The 24537-nt window shown below is 38.3% G+C and overlaps 1 protein-coding gene across 1 annotated transcript in view; it reads right to left on the reverse strand.

The window, feature by feature from the left end:
* The window catches only part of CNTNAP2 (contactin associated protein 2), a 2243420-nt gene that overhangs the window by 762777 nt on the left and 1456106 nt on the right, over positions 1-24537 (reverse strand). Inside the window, exon 13 of the mRNA XM_050786136.1 lies at positions 10646-10846. Within this exon, the coding sequence (XP_050642093.1) occupies positions 10646-10846 (201 nt within the window). The remainder of the gene's footprint in view (positions 1-10645; positions 10847-24537) is intronic.

A 24537-nucleotide genomic window follows, 5' to 3' on the forward strand; every position in this document is an offset into this window, starting at 1 on the left:
AAAAAATTTTCTTCTTAAATTTTGTTATATTATCATTTACAAAGTTTAAAGTACATGTTGTTTTATCTATCCAATCTTTTTAGAAGACTTTATGATTATCCCTTTTTGAAATTCAGAATGGCACAGTAAGTAGTATGGAATTTTGAAAAATAGTCCAAACATAGTTTTTTAATTTTTAGAATTGGATAATAGCTGGTTTTTCATTTTTACAATCTTTTATAATATAATAAACTAAAATGCAAATTTGAAAAACTTGGCTTTATGGTCTTTTAATATATTGAACTTTAACTAGTTTAAATGCAACTCTATAAACTCATACTTCTCATAAATTAGGATAAATCCGTTCATTAAGATGCGATAATCTTCAAGGAAAATTCAGCTTTGGTGTAATTTTTGAGTTGCTCTCATTTTAATATATAATCTTTGTTTAAAAAAGATTAACAGCAGTGTGCTCTCCTGTCTGAAAACTTAAGAAAACATATGGCCAGATAACTACAAGGAGAAATAAACATAAAATCCATAATTCTCATGCAGGCTTTGCATTTTCACTTTTCTTTATAATTATTGTAAGCAAGAATAAGTACTTATTTAAACATGGCTTTTCAAAATCAAAAGGTTGGAGTCTACCTTAACTAGAAAGACATGAGAAGACAGATTTACAAGCTCTACAGAGTGACTGGATAACTTCATGAAGTTTCCATTTCATCCTTATATTTGTTGTTTTAAAGACTAAGCTACAAACATAGGCACACACATAGGCACACAAGTCTACCACTTGAAAGGCACTAGTAGTACCCTTTAGGTACAACTCAAGCTACCCTTAATAAATTTTGCCTTAAGATTAATTTATTAATCAGAAATATTGGAACTGACCAAAGGTCACTTGGTAAATAGCATTTCTAATCATGCACAAAAAAAAAAAAAAAAGAAAAGAAAATGACGAGGGAAAACATTCTTTCAGAGTGGTTGAAAAGATGGGGGTGGGTACAATTCCTGCTGGGATTAGTTCTATACTCATTTTGGTGACCAAGCATTGACTTCTCCATGTTCACACTTTCTTCAGTGTGTCAGAAAGGTTTTTAATAGGATACATATACATTTGAATCTCAGTTTTTCCCACTTCCAGCTATGATGGCTGATATGGTTTGGCTGTGTCTGCACCCAAATCTTATCTTGAATTGTAGCTCCCACAATTCCCACATGTTGTGGGAGGGGCCGGGTGGGAGGTAATTGAATCATGGGGGCAGGTCCTTCCCCTGCTACTCTCATGAGAGTGAATAAGTCTCACAAGATGATGGTTTTATAAAGGGGAGTTTCCCTAAGGAAACTCTCTTCTCTTGTCTGCTGCCATGTAAGACATGCCTTTCACCTTCCACCATGATTGTGAGGCCTCCTCAGCCATGTGGAACTGTGAGTCCATTACACCTCCTTCTTTTGTAAATAGCTCAGTCTTAGGTATGTCTTTATCAGCAGCATAAAAATGGACTAATATAGTGGTCTTCAGTAAGTTTATTCCTCTGAGTCCTGTTTTGTAAAACAGAGACAATAAAATCTACTTAGCATAACTTTGACAGTTAAATGAGATAAATGTCTACAATGGCATTGTTCAAGACATTTAATGAGAACTTCTACCCTTCTCTTTAGCTCCCTTCTTGAAACAGGTGTTCTTGTTCTTTACCAAAGCAAATTCTACACTCTTCTTTCTCTCCGGGGACCTATATTTCTTTTCTGTCTTACATCTTTAATCTGAACCTCTCCAATGTCTCCTTCTCAGTTTATAAATTTATTACAACTCCCTCGTCCCTAAAAATATCAAACACTTCTAAACCCCTACTCTTGCTTTGTCATTTGATTAAGTAACTTTTCCACATGTAGCCATCCTTTTACCATCAACCTTTTGAAAACTTTCCCCTATTCTTTCTTTTCCCCATGCAGTCTTCAGTGACTCAACCCACCAAACTCCACTGACACGAAACTCCAACAGCCTCCCAACAGATAATGACAGGGGATGGCTTCCTCTCTAGGATGTCTCACCATTGATTGTACCCCAATTTTCTTGTTTTTGCTTACTTTTTACTTGCTTGCTTGTTTATTGTTGAATACCCATCTCCCTTAGCTTCCCAATTATAAGGCTTTCTGAATATGATTCTTTCTTCCTACTGTTTAATAACTTTTCAGTTCCTTTAGCTAGCTGCATCCTCTTCTTTAGTCCCCTTTTCAAATTAGTGTTTTTCTAATTTATTCACTACCTAGGTAGATGTCTAGAAGCTGGGCATGATGGAAGATACTACGATATGGCCCCTGTCCTCAAAGACCTTGCATTGTTGTAAGAAAGAGAACATTAAAACACCAGAAAATAATGAAGAGCAAAAAGAGCCAGGAATAGCCCGTAATCAACTGCTAAGTGACAGGGGTTAGACCCTAAGTGAAACAGGAATTCAGAAAAAAAATGGTGATCACTGTCCGTAAGAATTGTAGAAGGTTTCATAAGGAAGCAAATAATTATAGTATCAGAATTTTTATTTTGTATTTTTTTGCTTACCAGTTAATCTGTAAAAGAAGGATGTCCTCTTACATTGAAATTAGCCTTTGAGTGGAGTCTCTCTTTGTCTCTGACCCTTGTTGGAAAAAAAAAAAAGTGAATGGGCCGGGCGCGGTGGCTCACACCTGTAATCCTAGCACTTTGGGAGGCCAAGGTGGGCAGATTGCCTGAGCCCAGGAGTTCGAGAACAGCCTGGGCAATATGGTGAAACCCTGTCTCTACTAAAATACAAAAAAAAAAAAAAAAAAAAAAAAAAAAATTAGCTAGGCATGGCAGCATGTGCCATTAGTCCCAGCTACTTGGGAGGCTGAGGCAGGAGAATCACTTGAACCCGCGAGGTGGAGATTGCAGTGAGCCGAGATCATGCCACTGTACTCCAGCCTGGTGACAGAGACTCTGTCTCAAAAAAAAAAAAAAAAAAAAAAAAGTGAACATAACATTCCATCCACAAATAAATCAACAAAATCAGTATTTTGCTTTTCTTCTGTGTTTTCTTTCTCCTCCCATTACCTCTCTGAGTCATCTTAAGAAGGCATTACAACTACTCAAGAAGTGCACTTGATCTTTGCTCCTGAGTACATGGGAAGATTGTACTTCGTCTTCCTCTAAAGTTAGGCCCAGCAAAACATGTGACTTGCTTTGGTCCATAAAATGTGCGCACACACAATGTGTTACTTCCTTGCAGGAGTATTTAATTGTCTGTGCTTAAGTTTGCAGCATGCTCCTCCCTTGCTTCAGTCATCATGCAGGTGCCGTGAAACCAAGGCAGCCCAAGAAGCTGAAGCAATACAGAAGGCTTTGCATGAGGGAAACAAAAAAAATTGTTACATAATTAAGATTGGTCAGTCTTGACTATATATTTTCTGATCTTTCAATATAAATACAAGAATAGACAACATTAGGATTTTGATGATACGCTTAGTTCTTTCATTTTATTTTAGTTGTAGAGTATGTTTAAGAAAATTTCAGGGAAGAAAAAATGTAACTCATTAATTTTTTGATGTCAGTTAAAAGGATTTTACGCTATGCCATCAGCCATCACAGATCACATAAAAACCTGTATTCCTAGTGCCATCACTTTGCATGTTAAAGTGAAGTGACCACCAATTCTCCAGATTTTTCTTAATAAACAACATAAGCCTTAGAACTGTTGGCCAGTTTTTCAAGTCAGAAACTTGAGTCACCCTTGAATTTTCTTCCTCCTGTATATATAAGTAATCACAACTCCTGTTGATTCCACCATCTAAACTTAACAACAACAACAACAACAAACTTTCTCTGAAGTCCCATTGGGCCTCCCAGACATGCAGTCCATGTGCACTCTGGTGACATGGTGCCAATGGACTCTTCATACCACCTCTGCTTCCTCCACTCCAGTCTCCATGGAACAGCCAGAACTTCCTTACTTGAAACCATTCTGTTTGCCATTCAGATAAAATCCTCAACATTATGCAGAGACTCTGAATTAATTTCCAGTTTCCTTTGTTCTGCCTCTCCTGACTTCAAGTTCCCTACTCCAGCCATTCTGACCCCTCTCACTTCCTTCAAATTAGCATGTCTTGATCTCCATCTCTGAATCATTGAACATGCTGACATTGCTAACCCAGAATCCTCCTCTAATTTTTTTCTTAGTTAACTCATTTGAATCTTTCCCATATCAGCTTATATGTCACACTTCTTGATACACAGGCAAAACTAAAAAATATTTGTTGATTTATTCTCCTATTCATTATTCCAGTTGAGGTTCTCATCAACTCCTATCCATATTGTAGAAATAGTTGCTTACTCTTCTCCCTGCAATCCCTCTGTCCCCTTCAATTACAGTGCCCATCACGCAGATGCTAGTTGTCTGGGCATGAAACATTACTAGATATAATTTTCTAATTTTCCCCTTTAGTTATTACTATCCTCCTTGCTTGTCTCATTTAATTCTATCACTCAATCTTAATACAATGATTGGGTAAAATAATTAAGTAAATAATCTTTTGATTAATATACTGATTAGTCACAATAAATTTTATTTACTGAAAAATCTTTTATTGGAGTCGACTGATTTATCTATGTTGTCTTAAGAGTTAAATGCTGCACCTTCTTATAATGCACAGCATAACTTGAAATTCATTTGCTTGATAACTGCACCAAAGCTTAGAAATTTTTGCTAAAAATAGATTATATGTTACAAAGCCAGAGTCATGTTTTCTTGTCTTTTCAAAGCCACTAAATCACAGTTCAGTATCATCAAGTATACTGAATTTTATACAGCTTACTTTATAGGCAAAATTTGTAAGCATAATTCAATTTCAATAGATACAAAATCTAATAGTAAACTATCCAAAAGTATATATAATCTATATTGCTTCTTTCAACAAAGGAATCAGTAAAAAGTATCATTTCTGAGAACTAGACAACACTGAGAAATTAAAAGAAGAAAAACACTGGAAACTAATAAAGCAGTGCTCAATATAGCCAGAAAAATAGGAAAGATAACTTTATAACTCTACAATTAAATACATCTTTATGTATGTAGAGAATCAATACTTCAGCAAAAAAATTCTTAATTAGAAAGTATAATATGATTTGTAAAATAAACATATGACTACAATATATATATAAGATACACAAATAAACATTTTAATGGCAGCATAATAGGTCTTGTCCAAACACAGAGAAACATTTTGGTTATCTAAGAGTATTAGTATTGTTGACTAAGACTACACAAGTAAGATCTAATGGAACTCCCTCAGTGCTTGATTTATCTAATTGAAGATTTGTTTTGTTTGTTTTGCGACAGAGTCTCACTCTATTGCCCAGGTTGGAGTGCAGTGGCATGACACCAGCTCACTGCAACCTCTGCCTCCCGAGTTCAAGTGATTTTCCTGCATCACCCTCTCAAGTAGCTGGGATTACAGGTGCACGCCACCACACCCAGCTACTTTTTTGTATATTTAGTAGAGAAGGGTTTTCACCATGTTGGCGAGGCTGGTCTTGAACTCCTGACCTCAACTGATCTACCTGCCTTGGCCTCCCAAAGTGTGAGATTACAGGCCTGAACCACCACACCCGGCCAAATTCAAGTTTTTATGGTACTTATTTCAGAAGTAGATTGCATTGTTCACTAATTTAGCCCTTCATAAGTTCAGGTGCTGTTACATTTACAAATCTGGGGATATAAATATAAACCATGCAGACATCCATTTGGATGACCATTAATTATTTTTCTATGTTTGGGTAAACTAATTTGGTGATTCCCAAATTGATATGCCTAATTCTAGGCAGGCTTTTCTATATAAAATAAAATAACTTTTTATCTTTCCATTTCTATGTCTTTTGTAAAGCTGAAGACAACTGAAGTAATAGTTACATTACGAGAATAGACATAACCATAAATATTGGCAAAATCATTATTTTTAATCTGTTAATATTTTTATGTTTTGCAGTAATAAAAGAGAACATATTACATGGCATGTATCCTTGTAAAAATTGTAAGAAACTAATAATGTGTAATTTTACATTTGCTAGCTAATGGTATGGTACAAACAAACATTTATCAAAATAAAAATGAGGTCCATATGCATATCAACTATTTATCATAAGTATCATTAGAAACTATAGAGCCCCAAATGAACTCTTGAGGGTAAAGCTCTTAAAATAAAAAATAACATTTTAAGTGCAAAGCTATTACAATCTCATTTGATATTCATTTTAATTGCAATGACTATAATGAATATACTTTGTATTCGAACAGATGTCACAAGTACTACTACAGAAGTTCTAATATAATTCAGTCTTAGTTAAGAATAAGTAAATGGATATTTAAAATTGAATGTTACCATGAAGGAGGAAAAAAAAAAAAAAACCATTACAGTAAACATTAGCTCCTTTAAAAAAACAAATTAAAGATTTTTATTACATTGTGTTCTTTCTTCTTTTGACATATACAAAATATAATAATACAAGGAACTTGCTGTCTCAACCACTCCTTTTCCTTGCATCAGCTATTCTGCAGATTAGTAGGCCTAGAAAATGAAAATTGGGACTGTAAAAAATGACTCAGAAGGGTAAGCTGAAATTCACTTTACAATATTTAGAGACTGGTATATCAAAAGGATTAAAAAATTGTATTATGCCAATTTATTTTAGCCGAAGGAGGTAACTACGTATGCCATTTTATTTCAGTGGGTCAGACAAGCCCTAATATTTCCTTTAATCTTCTCCCACATGAAGGACTAAAATCTTAAATTCCAACATGAGAAACCTTCATGCCATGAATTAAAGACAGTGTTTCTCAATGTGTGGTTCACAGAATTACCCATGGATGTTTGTTAAAAGCAAATATCTTGGGGCCCCAATCAACCTCTATGAAAGCCTGGGAGTAAGGCCATTCAATCCACACTTTGACAAGCAACCTAAAAACTCTGATGCATACTCCTGCCTAAAACAACTGCCCCAAGTTGGATGAGGCAACACGGCAAAGCTACCTATTATTCACTTCATTTGAATCAGCAAACCTTTGTTAAGTACAAATCCTATGTGAATCAAAGATTGGATATATATAGGATGTCCAAACAGGAAAGAAACTTCTGAGAAACTGATTTTTAAAGTACAATTTATTATGTACAATAATAACCTACAAATGACAGGAAACCCAGTATCTAGATGTCTAGAAATACAAAGAAAATGGTATATTTACTCTTCAGATTAAAAGTTTACTCTTGATTTCAATTTAGCAGTTTTTCTCGTGAAAGGCGTATCTGGAGATTAAATAAAAATGTCTTTATCTCATTATTAGAAAATGCAACTAACATAGTGCTTAATAACAAGTTTATCCCATTTTTCCTGATGTTTTGTACATTTTACGTTTTGTAAAGGAGAGTGGTTATGTGTGTGAGGCTTCATGGTGGTTGAGGGGACGAGACAAGGAATGTCAATGAGGGGAAAAGAAAGAAGCTGAACTGCAAGACCAGGAGCACTAAAGGTAAATTCTTTTCCCACCTCTAGTCTAATTCTCCTCGTACCTCAACTGTAAGTTGAACATATTCAGAAGCCATACTGTGTTTTTTAATTACCAGAGCAAAATTCAAAAAGTAAAAGCTGACTTTGGAGTTTAAACAAAGAAAGAAAGAAAATAAAGAACATAAAGCTGAGAGTATCAAGGTTCTTTCGCTGGTCAGGAATTTGCCCCCGTTTCCACCCCCACCCCAGGACTGAGGACTAATTCACTGGAATCCGTGAAAAGAGCTTCAGTAAGGAGCATCCGCTCATGAAACAGTGAAGATAAGCTGATGAGGCTCATTAATGGCTCTTAGTGCCCTTGGTCTTCTACATATAGTCTTTGACTTTTCCTAACACTGCAAACCAGATCCAGTTAAAACACACACACACACACACCCCCTATGAGAAGTGGAAGTGAATAGAAAAAAGAGTTGTGCGGGTTCTCAGCACGATCTCTAGACCAGCAATATCAGCATCACTTGGGACCCTATTGTATTCATCTGCTCAGGCTTCCATAACAAAATACCATAGATTGAGTGGCTTCAATGACAGAAATTTATTTTCTCACAGTTCTGGAGGTTGGGAAGTGAAAGATCAAGGTGCTGGCTGATTTTGTTTCTGGTGAGGGCTCTCTTCCTGGCTTACAGATGCTGCCTTTTTGCTGTCCCCACATGACAGAGAGAAAGACTTCTTTCTGTTTGTTCTCCTGAGGCCACCAATCCTATTGGACCCCACCATTATGACCTCATTTAATCTTAATTACTTACTAAAAGCCAAATCTCCAAATACAGTCACATTGGGGGTTAGGGCTTTAACATAGGAATTCTGGGGGAACATAATTCAGTCCATAGCACTCACTATAAATGCAAATTCTCAAGCACCACCTGAGACCTGCTGAATCAGAAACTCAGGGAATGGGGCCCAGCAAACCAGGTTTTATTATCTCACCAGATATTGTAATGCCAACTAAAGTCTGAGAAGTACTGGCCCTCAGGATGAAGTCCCAACTCCACAGCACAGCATTTCCTTTCCTTCCTAGTCTACTCCCACCCTTCCTTTCCGACCTTATTTCTTAGAGGATACTCCGTCTATACTTCTAGCACAAGGCTTTGCACATAGAAAGCACTCACATTTTCACAATATTGTGTACTATTGTCATAGGAGTTATTAAGAAATTATTAAGAAATTATTTTAGGCAGATAGAGGAGAAAAGGGGTCCTTGGAAACTTTTTGTTTCTTTTAAAACAGCTCCAAAAATGTTTCTTGTCTAGCAGGAAAACCCCGGCTCTTAGAGTCAGCCTGGCAAACTTTGATGTGCAAATACCAGCCATTAGAAACGGGGTCCACCCAACATGGAGATTCCTGCCTTCTTCTTCCTTGCCATCACAAGTACCTGGCAACATGGCCGCCCCCACATATCTGCATGTGGGTAGAGCATCATGGCGCCCTGCATTTGCATATTAAAAGGCTAGGGTGGGAGGGCCAGTTTTTCCCCCTGGGCTAGGTGAATAACATGCCTGGTCAAACCAATTCCCTGAACCCTACGCAAATCAGGTACCACCGCCTCCATCCTCCTCATATAAGCAGCCACTTTACCACCCCACACAGGGTTTTCTCTCGTTGGAATCCTCCCTCTCTCTGTCTCTGTATGGGGGAGGTGTTCTTTTCTTCCTTCCTTCTTTGTTGCCTGTTAAACGCTCCTCTCCTTAAAACCACTCCACGTATGTCCATGTCGTTTTATCCAATTCTGCGTGAGATTAAGAACCCTGGCGTTCCTTCAGTCATTGGAGTCGTATCACTGTTTGCTTATAACTCTTCTCTGTAAACTACTCCGTACAACATTGCTTTCAATTCATCACTGTTTTGGGGCATCCAACAGCCCATTGGTCTCTGACATAGCACAAAGTTGCTTAACATGATTTTAAAAAATCAATATACTACTTGCTACTTATCATGTCCTTAAGTGTATCAAGTCTTATAAGTACTTAGTATATTACCTTACGAAATTCTCCCGATCACCCTGAGGTAGCCATTATAATTTCTGCTTCACAGAAAAAGACACTGGAAACTGAGGCTTAAGGTCAAGAGGTCTATTGTACAACATAGTGACTATGATTAATAGCAATGTATTTATCATATCTTGAAAATTGCTAAGCATGGATTTTAAGTGTTTGTTTCACAAAAAATAATAAATGTATGAGGCAAGGCATATGTGAGAGTTAGCCATTCCACTATATATATATATATTTCTAAACACATTGTACACGATAGACATATACAATTTTATCTGCCAATTAAGGTAAAATTTTAAAAAGAGGTCAATTAACTCCCCCAAAGTGACATACTTGGGAAGTGGTAAGGTTGGAAATTATGAACTCATGTTTCTTTAACTTATTTCCACTGTGTTTTACTACAGACACAGAAAGGCAGTTTTCTGACAACATCTCGAATTTACTGCCAAGACTCCCAGAGCATATGGGACTTGTTGCAGTAAAGTTATTTCCAGTATATCTTTTGGAACCGCTCTATTCTCTACACCCCGACACAGTCTTGCACACACGTATGTGTGTTTGCATGTGCACACTCACACACACGCTAGCAAATTGTTAAAAGTTGGCCATCACGAAAACAAAAAGTCAGGCTAGACTTCTTGAGACAAACAGGTACCGTGAAGCGACTATTGGGAAGAAAGAGCTCTAAATTTTATCGCTATTCTATATCCTGTTTGACTGTAGACAATTTTTAGAATGCTTTCATCTTTACAATAAAGACACCCCAAACTCTCAAACGGAATTGCTTGAATGTTCACAAGGAGCTCTGATAAACTTTGTCTCACAGTCACTACTGATAATTAAGCACTAGAAACATATATGCACATAAAATTTAAAAATCAGTAAGTTTAAAACAACAGACTACTTTTTCTTCAAAATCATTCTTTCTTAGCTTCATTCCACAGAAACCATGCCAAATGATTCTGTTTTACTTATTTACAGCTTCCTTCCTACTGAAGACTGGACTGTAAGATAATGAACCACACCTGTTGGATTGTTTAGGTAATTCCAGGCACCAGCTGAGATAGTAATTAAAAGTAACGTTCCATTCTCAGCCTACCTGGAGTGTTCAACAACCTTGACATCTTGCAGAAATAGGAGACATACTGCTCGCAGTACTCCGCGCTGTCAGTGATGGCACTTATCTGGTCCATGGAGGCGCTGTAAACAAGCTGTGTCACTGAGTATTTTTCTGGGTTGTAGGCGACCACATTCGTCTGCATCTGCAAGTCATGAGACACTATGGTCCACACTTTGTCCTCTGTAGGGAGAAAAACAACCAGGACCCTGGATTATTAGTATGCAAATGCTTCTCCAAATGTCAGAAAATAATTGAGCTACACTTAAATGGTCTTTTTACTGAGCTGGTGTAGAACAGTGTTAAGGAGAGCAATCCTTAAAACATCCCCTGCTCTTTGCTCATCCCTAAATTCTGCCTATGAGGACAAAGTAGGAAAGCTATATATATATATATATTCTTTTTTTTTTAATTGAGATGGAGTCTCGCTCTGTTGCCCAGGCTGGAGTGCAGTGACCGAATCTCAGCTCACTGCAAGCTCTGCCTCCCAGGTTTACACCATTCTCCTGCCTCAGCCTCCTGAGTAGCTGGGACTACAGGCTCCCGCCACCTCGCCCGGCTACATTTTTTTTTTTTTTTTTTTTTATTTTTTAGTAGAGACGGGGTTTCACCATGTTAGCCAGGATGGTCTTGATCTCCTGACCTTGTGATCCGCCCGTCTTGGCCTCCCAAAGTGCTGGGATTACAGGCCTGAGCCACCACACCCGGCCTAGAAAGCAATATTTTTATTGAAGACAAACACAAGATACCTCCTGAAAACAAGGCAAAAAAAAAAAAAAAAAAAAAAAAAAAGCTTTTGTATCTAGTTGGTGCTCTAACATCTGCAGCATTGAATATCAGGCTCATTATGTTCCAACTTCTTCCTGACTGTCATCCATCATTCCTCTGGTGGAACCGGATTTTCTCTTTCCTAAATGAACTATGCTCTTCTTTCAAGCCTCTGAGTCTTCCTACATGGTGTTTGCTCTAATCAGAATATATATCTTCATCTTGTCAACAAATGTTCTTTTCACCCTGACCTTTTAGGCAAAATTAGACATTGCATTCTCTGCTATTGAAATGTTCTATACATGTGGAATAAAGCAAGTGAGTAATTATCTTGGTGATTTTGACCCTGAAAATTTCAGTGTAAGAAAAGAAGCAGATCCAAAATAGATAAGGTTAAATGAAAGCTCCATATACATTTAAATTTTAGTTAGAAGCATCACTAAGAACCTAAGATAATGTTATCTAATTTTAAATGTGGCATATGTCTTGCCTCTGTGCACTGAAAAAGCTCCTAAACAAGGACCAACCTCGTGCACCAGACTGTCATCACTAAATACCATTTCCTCTAAGATAAAACTAGGATCCCTGGAGAAATGATGGCTTCTACGGCTGGAAATGTGCAAGATGAAAGATGAGCCAGGAATATATCCCACTAGAAAAAAAATAAGCAATAGAGACTGAGGGCAGTTCAAAAACACCCAGGGCCAAAGAAGGGCCAGTTTTAACATCAACAAGAATATTCTGCAATGGATTAAGGCATATCAAATATATTTAAATTCTTAAGTTTATTAAAATTATTAAAAATGTTTAAATTTGAAAGATGCTAGGTAATCGACTTATTATTTTGAATATTGGTGAATGAAGAGAAGAATCAAGCCTTTCACCTATCTTTGTTTTAGGAACCTTAATGAAACCAAATATTGTCTTGATGGAAATATTTCAGCTCATAAAAGAAGACTAAATTATGGGATTAGAGTATCATCACTTCCTAACTTCTGACAAATTTAGTAGGATCTAAGCAATGATTATCAATGGCTGCTAATATAATCACAAGTGAAACCAGACGTGATGCACCTTTGGATGAAAATACATAATCAATGTTACATGTAATGTAGTACTGATAAAAATCAAGCATGAATTTGACCAAGTTTATAGACCTAACTGTGGATTTCCAGAATATACAAGGGAGAGAGGAACATGTAAAATGGCACACAGGGAAATACTCCATGAAATCCATGCCGTGGGAAACTCTATAGACCAATATAGTTTTATCAATTAATAAATTAAAAAGGAAGGGGATAGAGAGGAAAGAAGTGGTGAGAGAGAGCGAGAGCAAGAGAGAGCGAGAGAGAGAGAGAGAGCGCGTGGTAAATGGCAACTCCATTCTTACAGGTGCTCAGGACAAAACCCAGGAGTCACCATTAATGCCTCTCTTCTGCATTGATCATCCAGTCTGCCCATGAATCCTGTCTGCTGTACCTTCAATGTGTTTCCACAATTTGAACACACCTCCTGCCAACCCACCACCACTACTAGGGTCAAAGCCATCCTGATTCCTAACCAGTCTGCTGCTTTCCATCCTTGCCTCCTCATATCTACATTTAACACAGGAGTCACGGTGAGGCTTTTCAAATATAAGTGAGATTCTGATACTCTGCTCAAAACCCTCAATGGCAGCGGGTCTTGTTCCAGTAAAAGTGAAGTCCTGAAAACAGCTGAAGTCCCTCTATGACCTGGCTTCTCCTGCCTCTATGCCCTCACACGCCAATCCTCCCTCCTTGCTCCTTTGGCACCAGCCACACGAACCTTTCATTCCTCAAACACATCAGCAGGGTCCCTCCTTAGTGCCTCTGCACCTGCTGCTTCCTTTGTCTTTCCTCGGCACCCTCAGGACCCACTCCTTCTCCTCCAGCGCCAGCCTTTCCTTTCCCATTCTACAGCTGCTCTCTGCCTCCCCATCCTGCTTTAATTTTCTCCCTAGCGTTCATCTCCCCTTTATTTGTGCACCTTTTATTTTTTTTAAGTCTGCCTCCCCACATTAAAAGTTAAGAAGGCAGAAATTGGCATATAATAGGGCTTAAAAATATTAGTTGAGTAGAAACATGAATTAACAAAAGTTAAACACTACATGTTCTCACTCATAAGTGGGAGTTGAACAATGAGAACACATGGACACAGAGAGGAGAACATCACACACCAGGGCCTTTTGGGGTGTGGGGAGAAAGGCGAGGGAGAACATTAGGACACATACCTAATGCATGCGGGGCTTAGAACCTAGATGATGGGTTGATGGGTGCAGCAAACCACCGTGGCACATGTATACCTATGTAACGAACCTGTACGTTCTGCACATGTATCCCAGAACTTAAAGTAAAAAAATAAAAAATAAAAACAAAAAAGCAAAAGTTAAATAGATCCAAGCTACTCAATCTAGAACAGTTTAAAGTCATTTTGGTCCCCGTTATGGCTTGGCCAGGACTATCCTGTGAGACTCTAGAAAAGCGACTTCATCGTCTAGGCTCTAAATCCCTTTCATCTATAACGACAAGCCTCTCTACTAGAGCACGTTCCAGTTCGCTCTTCTTGAATCAATTAGAACAAGTTCAGTTACCGTGTCCCCCATAGTAATACATTTTCTGTAGAATAAATATATTCCAGTGTTACCTTTAGCCTCTTTGTAACTGCCTTCCTTTAGTTTCTCTGATAATCAAAGAAGCCACATCATATTTTAGTAATTCTGTCACTTTCTGACAGGATTCTGACAATAAACTGTTTGTCATTTGTGTCCAGACCTGCAGATTTACCTTCACCTATGTTCACCTAATTAAAAATACATTAATTAAATTATGCTGGTTTTTATCTTTTCTGTTGCAATCGGCCTCTGGCATAAAACACTCAAGTGTCTGACACTGCTTCCATTTTTTTATAATCTCTATCAAGAGCCTTGTCCTGCAGCAGTACTCCAAATCTTTCTTTGACTCATGATGGAATAGCATTCTAACCTGATGTCTTTTTTGAAGGGTCATAAATGTCTTTTCAATATAATGGCCATAAAAGCAAGCATTAATTTAAGCAAATAAAACAAAATAGTCACCCATTTACAGTCTCTATCTTACACAACTTCAATAACTTTAAAAATATTACCCTATTTGCTGAGATTGAAGTCTCTACTGATTTGTTCCTAGTGACTTCTCAGCCCTAAACTCTACTTCTGCCCCTCTCAACACAAACATTCCTCTGTCAAACCCCTGTGCATTATCTGTTATATGTTTGTTTTGTAACACACCCATCCATTAAATAAATATTACTGAGTGCTTACAATATGACAGACACAGGTCTAGGGAATGTATCTAGGGAAACCACCGTGCAATAAGCATTTATACATTTTTGGAGCTTTGGTTGGGTGTAGTGGCTCATGCCTGTAATCCCAGAACTTTGGGAAGTTGAGGTAGGAGGATCACTTGAGCCCAGGAATTCAGGACCAGTCTGGGAAACACAGCAAGACCCTGTCTCAAAGTTATTTTTAAAAATTCAATAAAATAAAAAAAAAATTTGGAGCTTATATTCTTCCATTCTAGTGGGAAAAACAGATCATAAGCAAAATAATTAAAATTAAACACATATATATATATAGTTTGCCAGTGATAATGGCAGGGAGAAAAAGCTAAATCAAGGAAGGGAAGGACAGACGTTGTGAATGGGGATTGCCTTTTCAAATACAGCAAAAGCTGCAAAAGGCTTCACTGAGAAAATGACATTTGAATGTATAAGGTAGTTATCCAGCAAGCCATGTGAATGCCTGGGGAAAATATTCCAGACAGAAGAAATACAAATGCAAATGTTCTAAGTCTGGAATTTTCCTGGCATCATTCAGGTATACAAAGGGGCTGCTGAGTGACAGAAGGAAGAATAGGATGAAGTGAGAGTTAGAGATGGACAGGCATGGGAAGAGGATGACCAGGAGTCTGCTATGTCCTTTGTAGTCAAAGGAAAACAAACAACTGTTGGCATTGGAGGATTTTGAGCAGAAAAGCAGCATGCTATAACTTATTTATTGATACATTATTCTTCAATGAAATTATATTTTGGAAAAATTTGAAAAGAAATACACATGCACATGTGTATGTATTTTATAAAGTAATTAAATTTTTTTAACAGCCTCATGTCATTTTTTTCTGGGAAAAAACAATTTTTACATTTTTATTTCCTTTTGGTATTTTTGGGGGGTACAGGTGGTTTTTGGTTACATAGGTAAGTTCTTTAGTGGTGATTTCTGAGATTTTGGTGCACCCATCACCTGAGCAGTGTACAGCTGTACCCAATATGTAGTCTTTTATCCCTCACCCCTTCCCACTCTTCCCCGCAAGTCCCAAAGTCCATTATATCATTCTTATGCTTTTGTGTCTTCATAGATTAGCTCCCACTTACAAGTGAGAACATACAATATATGGTTTTCCATTGCTGAGTTACTTTACTTAGACTAACAATCTCCAGCTCCATCCAGGTTGCTGCGAATGCCATTATTTCATTCTTTTTAGGGCTGAGTAGTATTCCGTGGTGTATATCTACCACATTCTCTTTATTCACTCTGGTTGATGGACTTTTAGGCTGGTGCCATACTGTTGAAATTGCAAATACTGTTGCTGTAAAAATATGTGTGCAAGTGTCTTTTTCATATAATGCCTTCTTTTCCTCTGGGTAGATACCCAGTAGTGGGATTGCTGGATTAAATGGTAGCTCTGCTTTTAGTTCTTTAGGGAATCTCCATACTGTTTTCCATAGTGGTTGTACTAGATTACATTCCTACCAGCAGTGTAAAAGTGTTCCCTTTTCACCACATCCATGCCATCTGTTATTTTTTGATTTTTTAATTATGGCCATTCTTGCAGGAGTAAGGTGGTGTGTTAGTCCATCTTCATGTTGCTATGAAGAAATACTCAAGATTGGGTAATTTATAAAGGAAAGAAGTTTAACTGACTTGCAATTCCACATCACTGGGGAGCCCTCAGGAACTTACAATCTTGGCAGAAGGCCCTTTTTCACAGGGTGGCAGGAGAGAGAATGAGAGTTGAGCAAAGGGGGAAAAGTCCCCTATAAAACTATCAGATCCTGTGAGAACTAACTTATTATCACAAGAACAAGATGTGGGGAAATTGCCTCCATGATTCAATTAACTCCATCTGGTCCTCCCATAGGATTATGGGACCTATAATTCAGGATGAGATTTGGGTGGGGACACAGCCAAAGCATACCATTCTGCTCCTGGCCCCTCCCAAATCTCATGATCTCACAATTCAAAACACAATCATGCCTTTTCAACAGTCTTCAAAGTCTTAGCTTATTCCAGCATTAACCAAAAGGTTCAAGTCCAAAGTCTTGTATGGGGGCTCCAACCCCACATATCTTGTCTGCACTGCCCTAGCAGAGGATCTCTATGAGAGCTCGACCCCTGCAGCAAACTTCTGTTTAGACATCCAGGCATTTAGACATCCAGGCATTTCCATACATCCTCTGAAATCTAGGTGGACGTTCTCCAACCTCAATTTTTGACTTCTGTGTACCCACAGGCCCAAAATCATGTGTAAGTCACCATGAATTGGGGCTTGCATCCTCTGAAGCAATGGCTTGAGCTGTACCTTGACCCCTTTTAACCAAGGCTGGAGCTGAAGCAGCTGGGATGCCCGGCACCATGTCCCAAGGGCCTAACTCACAAAAGATTTTTCCCTCCTAGGCCTCTGGGCCTGTGGTGGGAGGGCTGCTGTGAAGGTCTCTGACATGCCCTGGAAACATTTCCCCCATTGTCTTGGTGATTAACATTCAGTTCCTTGCTGCTTATGCAAATTTCTGCAGCCTGCTTGAATTTCTCCCCAGAAAATGGAGTTTTCTTTTCTATCTCATTGTCAGGCTGCAAATTTTCCAAACTTTTATGCTCTGCTTCCTCTTGAATGCTTTGCCACTTAGAAATTTCTTCTGCTAGATACCCTAAATCATCTCTCTCAAGTTCAAAGTTCCACAGATTTCTAGGGCAGGGACAAAATGCCACCAGTCTCTTTGCATAGCAAGAGTCACTTTTACTCAAGTTCCCAACAAGTTCCTCATCTTCATATGCGACCACCTCAGACTAGACTTCATTTGTCCATATCACTATCAGCATTTTGGTCAAAACCATACAACAAGTATTCAAACTTTCCCACATTTTCTTGTCTTATTCTGAGCCCTCCAAACTGTTCCAGTCTCTGCCTGTTACCCAGTTCCAAAGTTGCTTCTGTATTTTTGGATATCTTTACAGCAGCACACCACTACCCAGTACCAATTTACTGCATTAGTCTGTTCTCACACTACTATGAAGAAATACGTGAGACTGGGTAATTTATAAAGGAAAGAGTTTTAATTGACTCACAGTTTCACATGGCTGAGGAGGCATGAGGAAACTTACAATCATGATGGAAGGCACCTCTTCACAGCAGAGCAGCAAGAGAGAGAATGAGAGCAAAGCAAAGGCAGAAAAGCCCCTTATAAAACCATCAGATCTCGTGAGAACTAACTTACTATCACAAGAACAGGACTAGGGAAACCACCCCCATTTTCCAATTATCTCCACTTGGTCCCTCCCACAACACTGGGTTGGGGATTATGGGAACTGCAATTCAAGATAAGATTTGGGTGGGGACACAGCCGAACCATATCAGGTGGTATCTCATTGTGGTTTTGATGTGCATTTCCCTGATAATTAGTGACATTGAGTATTTTTTCATATGTTTGTCAGCCATTTGCATATCTTCTTTTGAGAATTCTCTACTCATGCTCGTTGCCCCCTTTTTGATGGGATTTTTGTTGTTGTTGTTGCTGATTTGAGATCCTTATGGATACTGGATATTAGTCCTTTGTCAGCTACATAGTTTGCAAAGATTTTCTCCCACTGTGGGTTGTCTGTTTACTCTGCTAATTATTTCTGTTGCTGTGCAGAAGCTTTTAGTTTAATTAGGTCCCATTTATTTATCTTTGTTTTTGGTGCATTTGCTTTTGGATGCTTTGTCATGAACTTTTTGCCTATGCCAATGTCTAGAAGAACTTAACTGATGTTATTTTCTAGACTGTTTATGGTTTCAGGACTTAGATTTAAGTCTTTGATCAATCTTGAGTTGATTTTTTACATAGGAGATGAGGATCCAGCTTCATTTTTCTACATGTGACTTGCCAATTATCCCAGCACCATTTGTTGATTAGGGTATCCTTTCCCCACTTAATGTTTTTATTTGCTTTGTTGAAGATCAGTTGGCTTTAAATATTTGGCTGTATTTCTGGATTCTGTATTTTGTTCCATGCCTATTTTTATACCAGTACCATCCTGTTTTGGTCTCTATAGCCTTGTAGAATAGTTTGAATTCGGGTAACGTGATGACTACAGATTTGTTCTTTTAGCTTAGTCTTGCTTTGGCTATGCAGGCTTGTTTTTGGTTTCATATGAACTTTAGGATTGTTTTTTATAGTTCTGTGAAGAATGATGATGGTACTTTGATGGAAATTGCAATCTGTGGATTGATTTTGGCAGTATGGTCATTTTCACAATATTGATTCTACCCATTCATGAGCATTGAGTTGTGTTCCCATTTGTTCGTGTCATTAATGATTTCTTTCTGCAGTGTTTTGTAGTTTACTTTGCAGAGATCTTTCACCTCCTTGGTTAGGGATAGTCCTAAGTATTTTATTATTATTATTACTTTGTGCGGCTGTTGTAAAAGGGATTGAGTTTTTGATTTGTTTCTCAGCTTGGTTGTTGTTGGTGTATAACAGTGCTACTGATTTGTGTACATTGATTTTATATCCTGAAACTTTACTAAATTCATTTATCATATCTAGGAGCTTTTTGGATGAATCTTTAGTGTTTTCTAGGTACATGATCATATCATCTGTGAACAGCACAACTTTATTTTCCTCTTTACAGATTCCAATGCCCTTTATTTCTTTCTCTTGTCTGATTGTTCCAGCTAGGACTTCCAGTACTATGTTAAATAGAGGTGGTGGGAGTGGGCATCCTTTTCTTGTTTAAGTTCTCAGGGGGAATGCTTTCAACTTTTTCCCATTCAGTGTAATATTGCTGTGGGTTTGTCATAGATGGCTTTTATTACATTGAGGTACATCCCTTCTATGCCAATTTTGCTGAAGTTTTCAATCATAAAGCGATGTTAGACATTGTCAAATGCTTTTTCTGCATCTATTGAGATGCTCATATGATTTTTGTTGTTAATTATTTTACGTGATGCAACATATTTATTTAGTTGTGTATGCTAAATCATCCCTGCATCCTTGGTATGAAACCCACTTGATAATGGTGTATTATCTTTTTGATATGCTGTTGGATTTGGTTAGCTAGTATTTTGTTGAGGATTTTTGCATCTATGTTCATCAGCTATATTGGTCTGTAGTTTTCCTTTTCTGTTATGTCCTTTCCTGGCTTTGGTATTAGGGTGATACTACATAGAATGATTTAGGGAGAATTCCCTTCTTCTCTATCTTTTGGAATAGTTTCAGTAAGATTGGTACAAATTCTTCTTTGAATGTCTGATAGAATTCAGCTGTGAATCCATCTGGTTCTGGACTTTTTTGTTGGCATTTTTTTTTTTTTACTACTGTTTCAATTTTACTATTTGTCATTGATCTGTTTAGAATCTCTATTTCTTCCTGATTTAATCTAGGAGGGTTGTATGTTTCCAGGAATTTATCCACCTACATTAGATTTCTAGTTTGTAAAGGTATTCATAGTAGCCTTGAATGATCTTTTGTATTTCTGTGGTATTGGTTGTAATATCTCCTGTTTTGTTTCTAACTGAGCTTATTTGGATCTTCTCTCTTTTTTTCTTGGTTATGCTTGCTAATGGTCTATCAATTCTGTTTATCTTTTCAAAGAACCAGCTTTTTTCCATTTATCTTTTGTATTTTTTTGTTTGCATTTCATTTAGTTCTGTTCTGATCTTTGTTATTTCTTTTTTCTGCTGGGTTTGCATTTGGTTTGTACTTGTTTTTCTAGTTGCTTGAGGTATGACCTTAGATTTTTTATTTGTGCTCTTTCAGACTTTTTGATGAGGGCATTTAATGCTATTAACTTTCCTCTCAGCACCGCTTTTGCTGTATCCCAGAGGTTTTGATAAGTTGTGTCACTATTACCAATCAGCTCAATTTTTAAATTTCATCTTAATTTCATTGTTGACCCAATGATCATTAAGGAACAGGTGATTTAATTTCCAAGTATTTGTATAGTTTTGAGGGTTCCTTTTGGAGTTAATTTCCAGTTTTTTTCCACTGTAGTCTGAGAGAATACCTGATATACTTTTGATTTTCTTAAATGTATCAAGACTTGTTTTGTAACCTATCATATGGTCTATCTTGGCGAAAGTTCTGTGTGTTGAAGAATATAATGTATATTCTGCAGTTGTTGGGTAGAACGTTCTGTAACTATCTGTTAAGTCCATTTGTTCTAGAGTATAGTTTATGTCCATTATTATTACATTGTTATTTTTTGAGAGAGAGTTTTGCTCTTTTTGCCCAGGCTGGAGTGCACTGGTGCAATCTCGACTCACTGCAACCTCTGCCTCTGGGGTTTAAGTGATTCTCCTGCCTCTGCCTCCCAAGTAGCTGGGATTACAGGCACCCATCACCATGCCTGGCTAGTTTTTTGCATTTTTAGTAAAGACAGGGTCTCACAGGTTGGCCAGGCTGTTCTTGAACTCCTAACCTCAGGTGATCCACCCACCTCAGCCTCCCAAAGTGCTGGGATTACAGCAATGAGCCACAGCTGCAGGCCTATGTCCACTATTTCTTTGTTGACTTTCTGTCTTGATGAACTGTCTAGTGCTGTCAGAGGAGTATTGAAGCCCCCCACTATTATTGTGTTGCCATCTATCTCATATCTTAGGTCTAGTAATAATTCCTTTATAAATTTGGGAGCTCCAGTGTTAGGTGCATATATATTTAGAATTGTGATTTTTTTCTGTTGGAGTAATTCTTTCATCATTTTATAACGTTCCTCTTTGTCTTTTTTTTTTTTTTTTTAACTGCTGTTGCTTTAAAGTCTGTTTTTTCCTGATAGAAGAATAGCTACTGCTGCTTGCTTTTGGTTCCCATTTGTGTGGAATATCTTTTTCCACCCCTTTACCTTAAGTTTATGTGAGTCCTTATGTGTTAGGTGAGTCTTTTGAAGACAGTAGATATTTGGTTGGTGAATTTTTATCCATTCTGCCATTCTGCATCTTTTAATTGGAGAATTTAGGCCATTTATGTGTTCTCTTCATCATGTTAGTTGTTGCCTTAATACCTTATGTTTTATTTTTAAATTGTGTTACTGTTTTATAGGCCTGGTGACATTTATGCTTTAAGGAGGTTCTATTTTGGTGTATTTCAAGGGTTTGTTTCAAGATTTTGAACCCTTTTAGCATTTCTTGTAGTGCTGGCTTAGTTGTGGCAAATTTTCTCAGCATTTGTTTGCCTGAAAAAGACTTGATCTCTCCTTCATTTATGAAGCTCAGTTTTATTGGATACAAAATCCTGGGCTGACAATTATTTGGTTTCAGAAGGCTAAAGATGACACCGCAATTCTTTCTGGCCTGTAAGGTTTCTACAGATAATTCTGCTATTAATCCGATAGGTTTTCCTCTATAGGTTATCTGATGCTTTTGTCCCACAGCTCTTAAGATTCTTTCCTTTGTCTTGACTTTAGAGAACCACATGACTGTGTGCCTAGGTGATGATCTTTTTGGAATGTATTTCCCAGGTGCTCTTTGAGCTTCTTGTATTTGGGTATCTAGATCTCTAGCAAGGCCAGGGAAGTTTTCCTCTAGTATTCCCTCAAATATGCTTTCCAAACTTTTAAATTTCTCTTCTTCCTCTGGAAAACCAATTATACTTAGGTTTGCCATTTTATATAATCCCAAATTTCTTGGAGGCTTTGTTCACTTTTTTATTTTATTTTTTATTTTTTCTTGTCTTTGTCTGACTGGGTTAATTTGAAAGCCTTGTCTTTGAGCTCCAAACTTCTTCCTTTTACTTGTTCTAGTCTATTGTTGAAACTTTCCACACTACAATTTTTGTATTTCTCTAAGTGTGTCTTTCATTTCCAGAAGTTGTGATTGTTTTTCCTTTATGACATCTATTCATGTGGAGAATTTTTCATCTGTATCCTGTATTTTGTTTTAATATCTTTTTTTTTTTTTTTTTTGAGGCAGAGTTTTGCTCTTGTCACCCAGGCTGGAGTGCAGTGGCACGATCTCGGCTCACTGCAACCTCTACCTCCCGGGTTCAAGTGATTCTCCTGCCTTAGCATCCTGAGTAGCTGCTATTACAGGCACCTGCCACCATGCTTGGCGAATTTTTTCTATTTTTAGTAGAGACGGGGTTTCACTATGTTGGCAAGGCTGGTCTCGAACTCCTGACCTCATGATCCACCTGCCTCCGCCTCCCAAAGTGCTGGGATTACAGGCTTGAGCCACCATGCCTGGCCTTGTTTTAATATCTTTACATTTGTTTTCACTTTTCTCTGGTATCTCCTTGAGTACCTTAATAATCAACCTTTTGAATTTTTTATCTGGCTATTCAGAGATTTCTTGGTTTGGATCCATTGCTGGGGAACTGGTATGATCTTTTGGGGATACTATAGAACCTTGTTTTGTTACATTACCAGAATTACTTTTCTGGTTCCTTCTCATTTGCATAGATCATTTCAGTGGAGAGGTCTGAATCTCAGTGTCTCCTGTTCAGATTTTCTTATGCCACAGGGTGATCCCTTGATGTGATGTTTTCCACCTTACCCTAGGGATGGGGCTTCCTGAAAGCTGGAGTGCAGAGATTGTTATTGCTCTTTTGGGTCTGGTTACCAAGCTAGGCTACCAGGCTCTGGACTGGTGCTATGGAATGTCTACAGAGTCCTGTGACGTGATCCATCTTCAGGTCTCCCAATCATGGATACCAGCACCTGCTCTGGTAGAGGTGGCAGGGAGTGAGGTAGACTCTGTGAGAGTCCATGGTTGTAGATATGTGTAGTGTGCTGGCTTTCTGGAATGTACGGTTATGTTAGCAGTGATGTTTTCACATGGACACACTCAGGAACTCTGGTTAGCCAGTATCTTGTAGGCAGTGGAATTAGGCATTGTCTTCTCCTTCCTGGGATGAGGGTTATTCTGTCATAAGTTGTTGTAATGGCCTGAGTTGGTTGGCCTCCAACCAGAAGGTGGTGTTTTCAAGAGAAAACAGTATTAGTGGAGGGATCTAAGCTTGCCCTAAGTTGGCCAGGGTAAGTATTTCAGTTTCTCAGGTGATGGGAGGGGCCACAAAGCTCCCAAGAGTTTATCTTTTGTAATCAGCTACCAGGTTGGGTAGAGAAATACTATCAGGTCAGGGCAGGGTTAGACAGGTCTGAGCTCAGCCTCTCCTTGGCTGGGGCTTGCTGCAGCCACTGTGGGGATGGAGGGTGTTTCTCAGGCCAATAGGATTATGTTCCAAAAGCCATCTTGGCTGCCTCTGCTGTGTCATATAGTTCACCAGAGAAGTGGGGAATAACTGTTAGTGGGAGGCCTAACCCACCTCCCATGCAGTTGGCAAGGCCAGTCTCGCTCCTGCAGTTCCCCAATAAGACCTTGCCTGAGGCCATGAACTTCCCCACTAAAAAAGCAAGCATGGCCCTTGCTCCTTTACATCTGCCCACTCCATCAGCAGCGGCTCCTGTGCTTGAATCTGCAGCAGCTCCCCCTTGTGTCCTGGACTTCACCTGAGAAAATTTGTGCCCAGTTGAAATAACTACAAATTTCAGTTGGGAGTTTCCTTTGCATTGTGACTACTTCCCAATTCCTCTGGCTGCCTTCCCCAAGGGCCCCTATAAGATATCATCTGGGATGGCTTCCCTGGGCTTCAGCTGGAGACTGGGACTGCCTGCAAGCCATTTTCTGCTGCTACTTCTACTTTTATATTTCATGTGACTCCCTAAATCCATTTCAACTCCAGAAGAAGTTAAATCCTTCTCATAATCTCATGATCTGGATTTTCAGATCCCCCAGTGGAAATGTGTGTTCGGAGGCAGATTTTCCTTCTCTCACACTTTGGGAATGCTCAGTTTTTCA

Source organism: Macaca thibetana, chromosome 3 (genome assembly GCF_024542745.1).
Source record: "Macaca thibetana thibetana isolate TM-01 chromosome 3, ASM2454274v1, whole genome shotgun sequence".
Lineage (NCBI taxonomy): Eukaryota > Metazoa > Chordata > Mammalia > Primates > Cercopithecidae > Macaca > Macaca thibetana.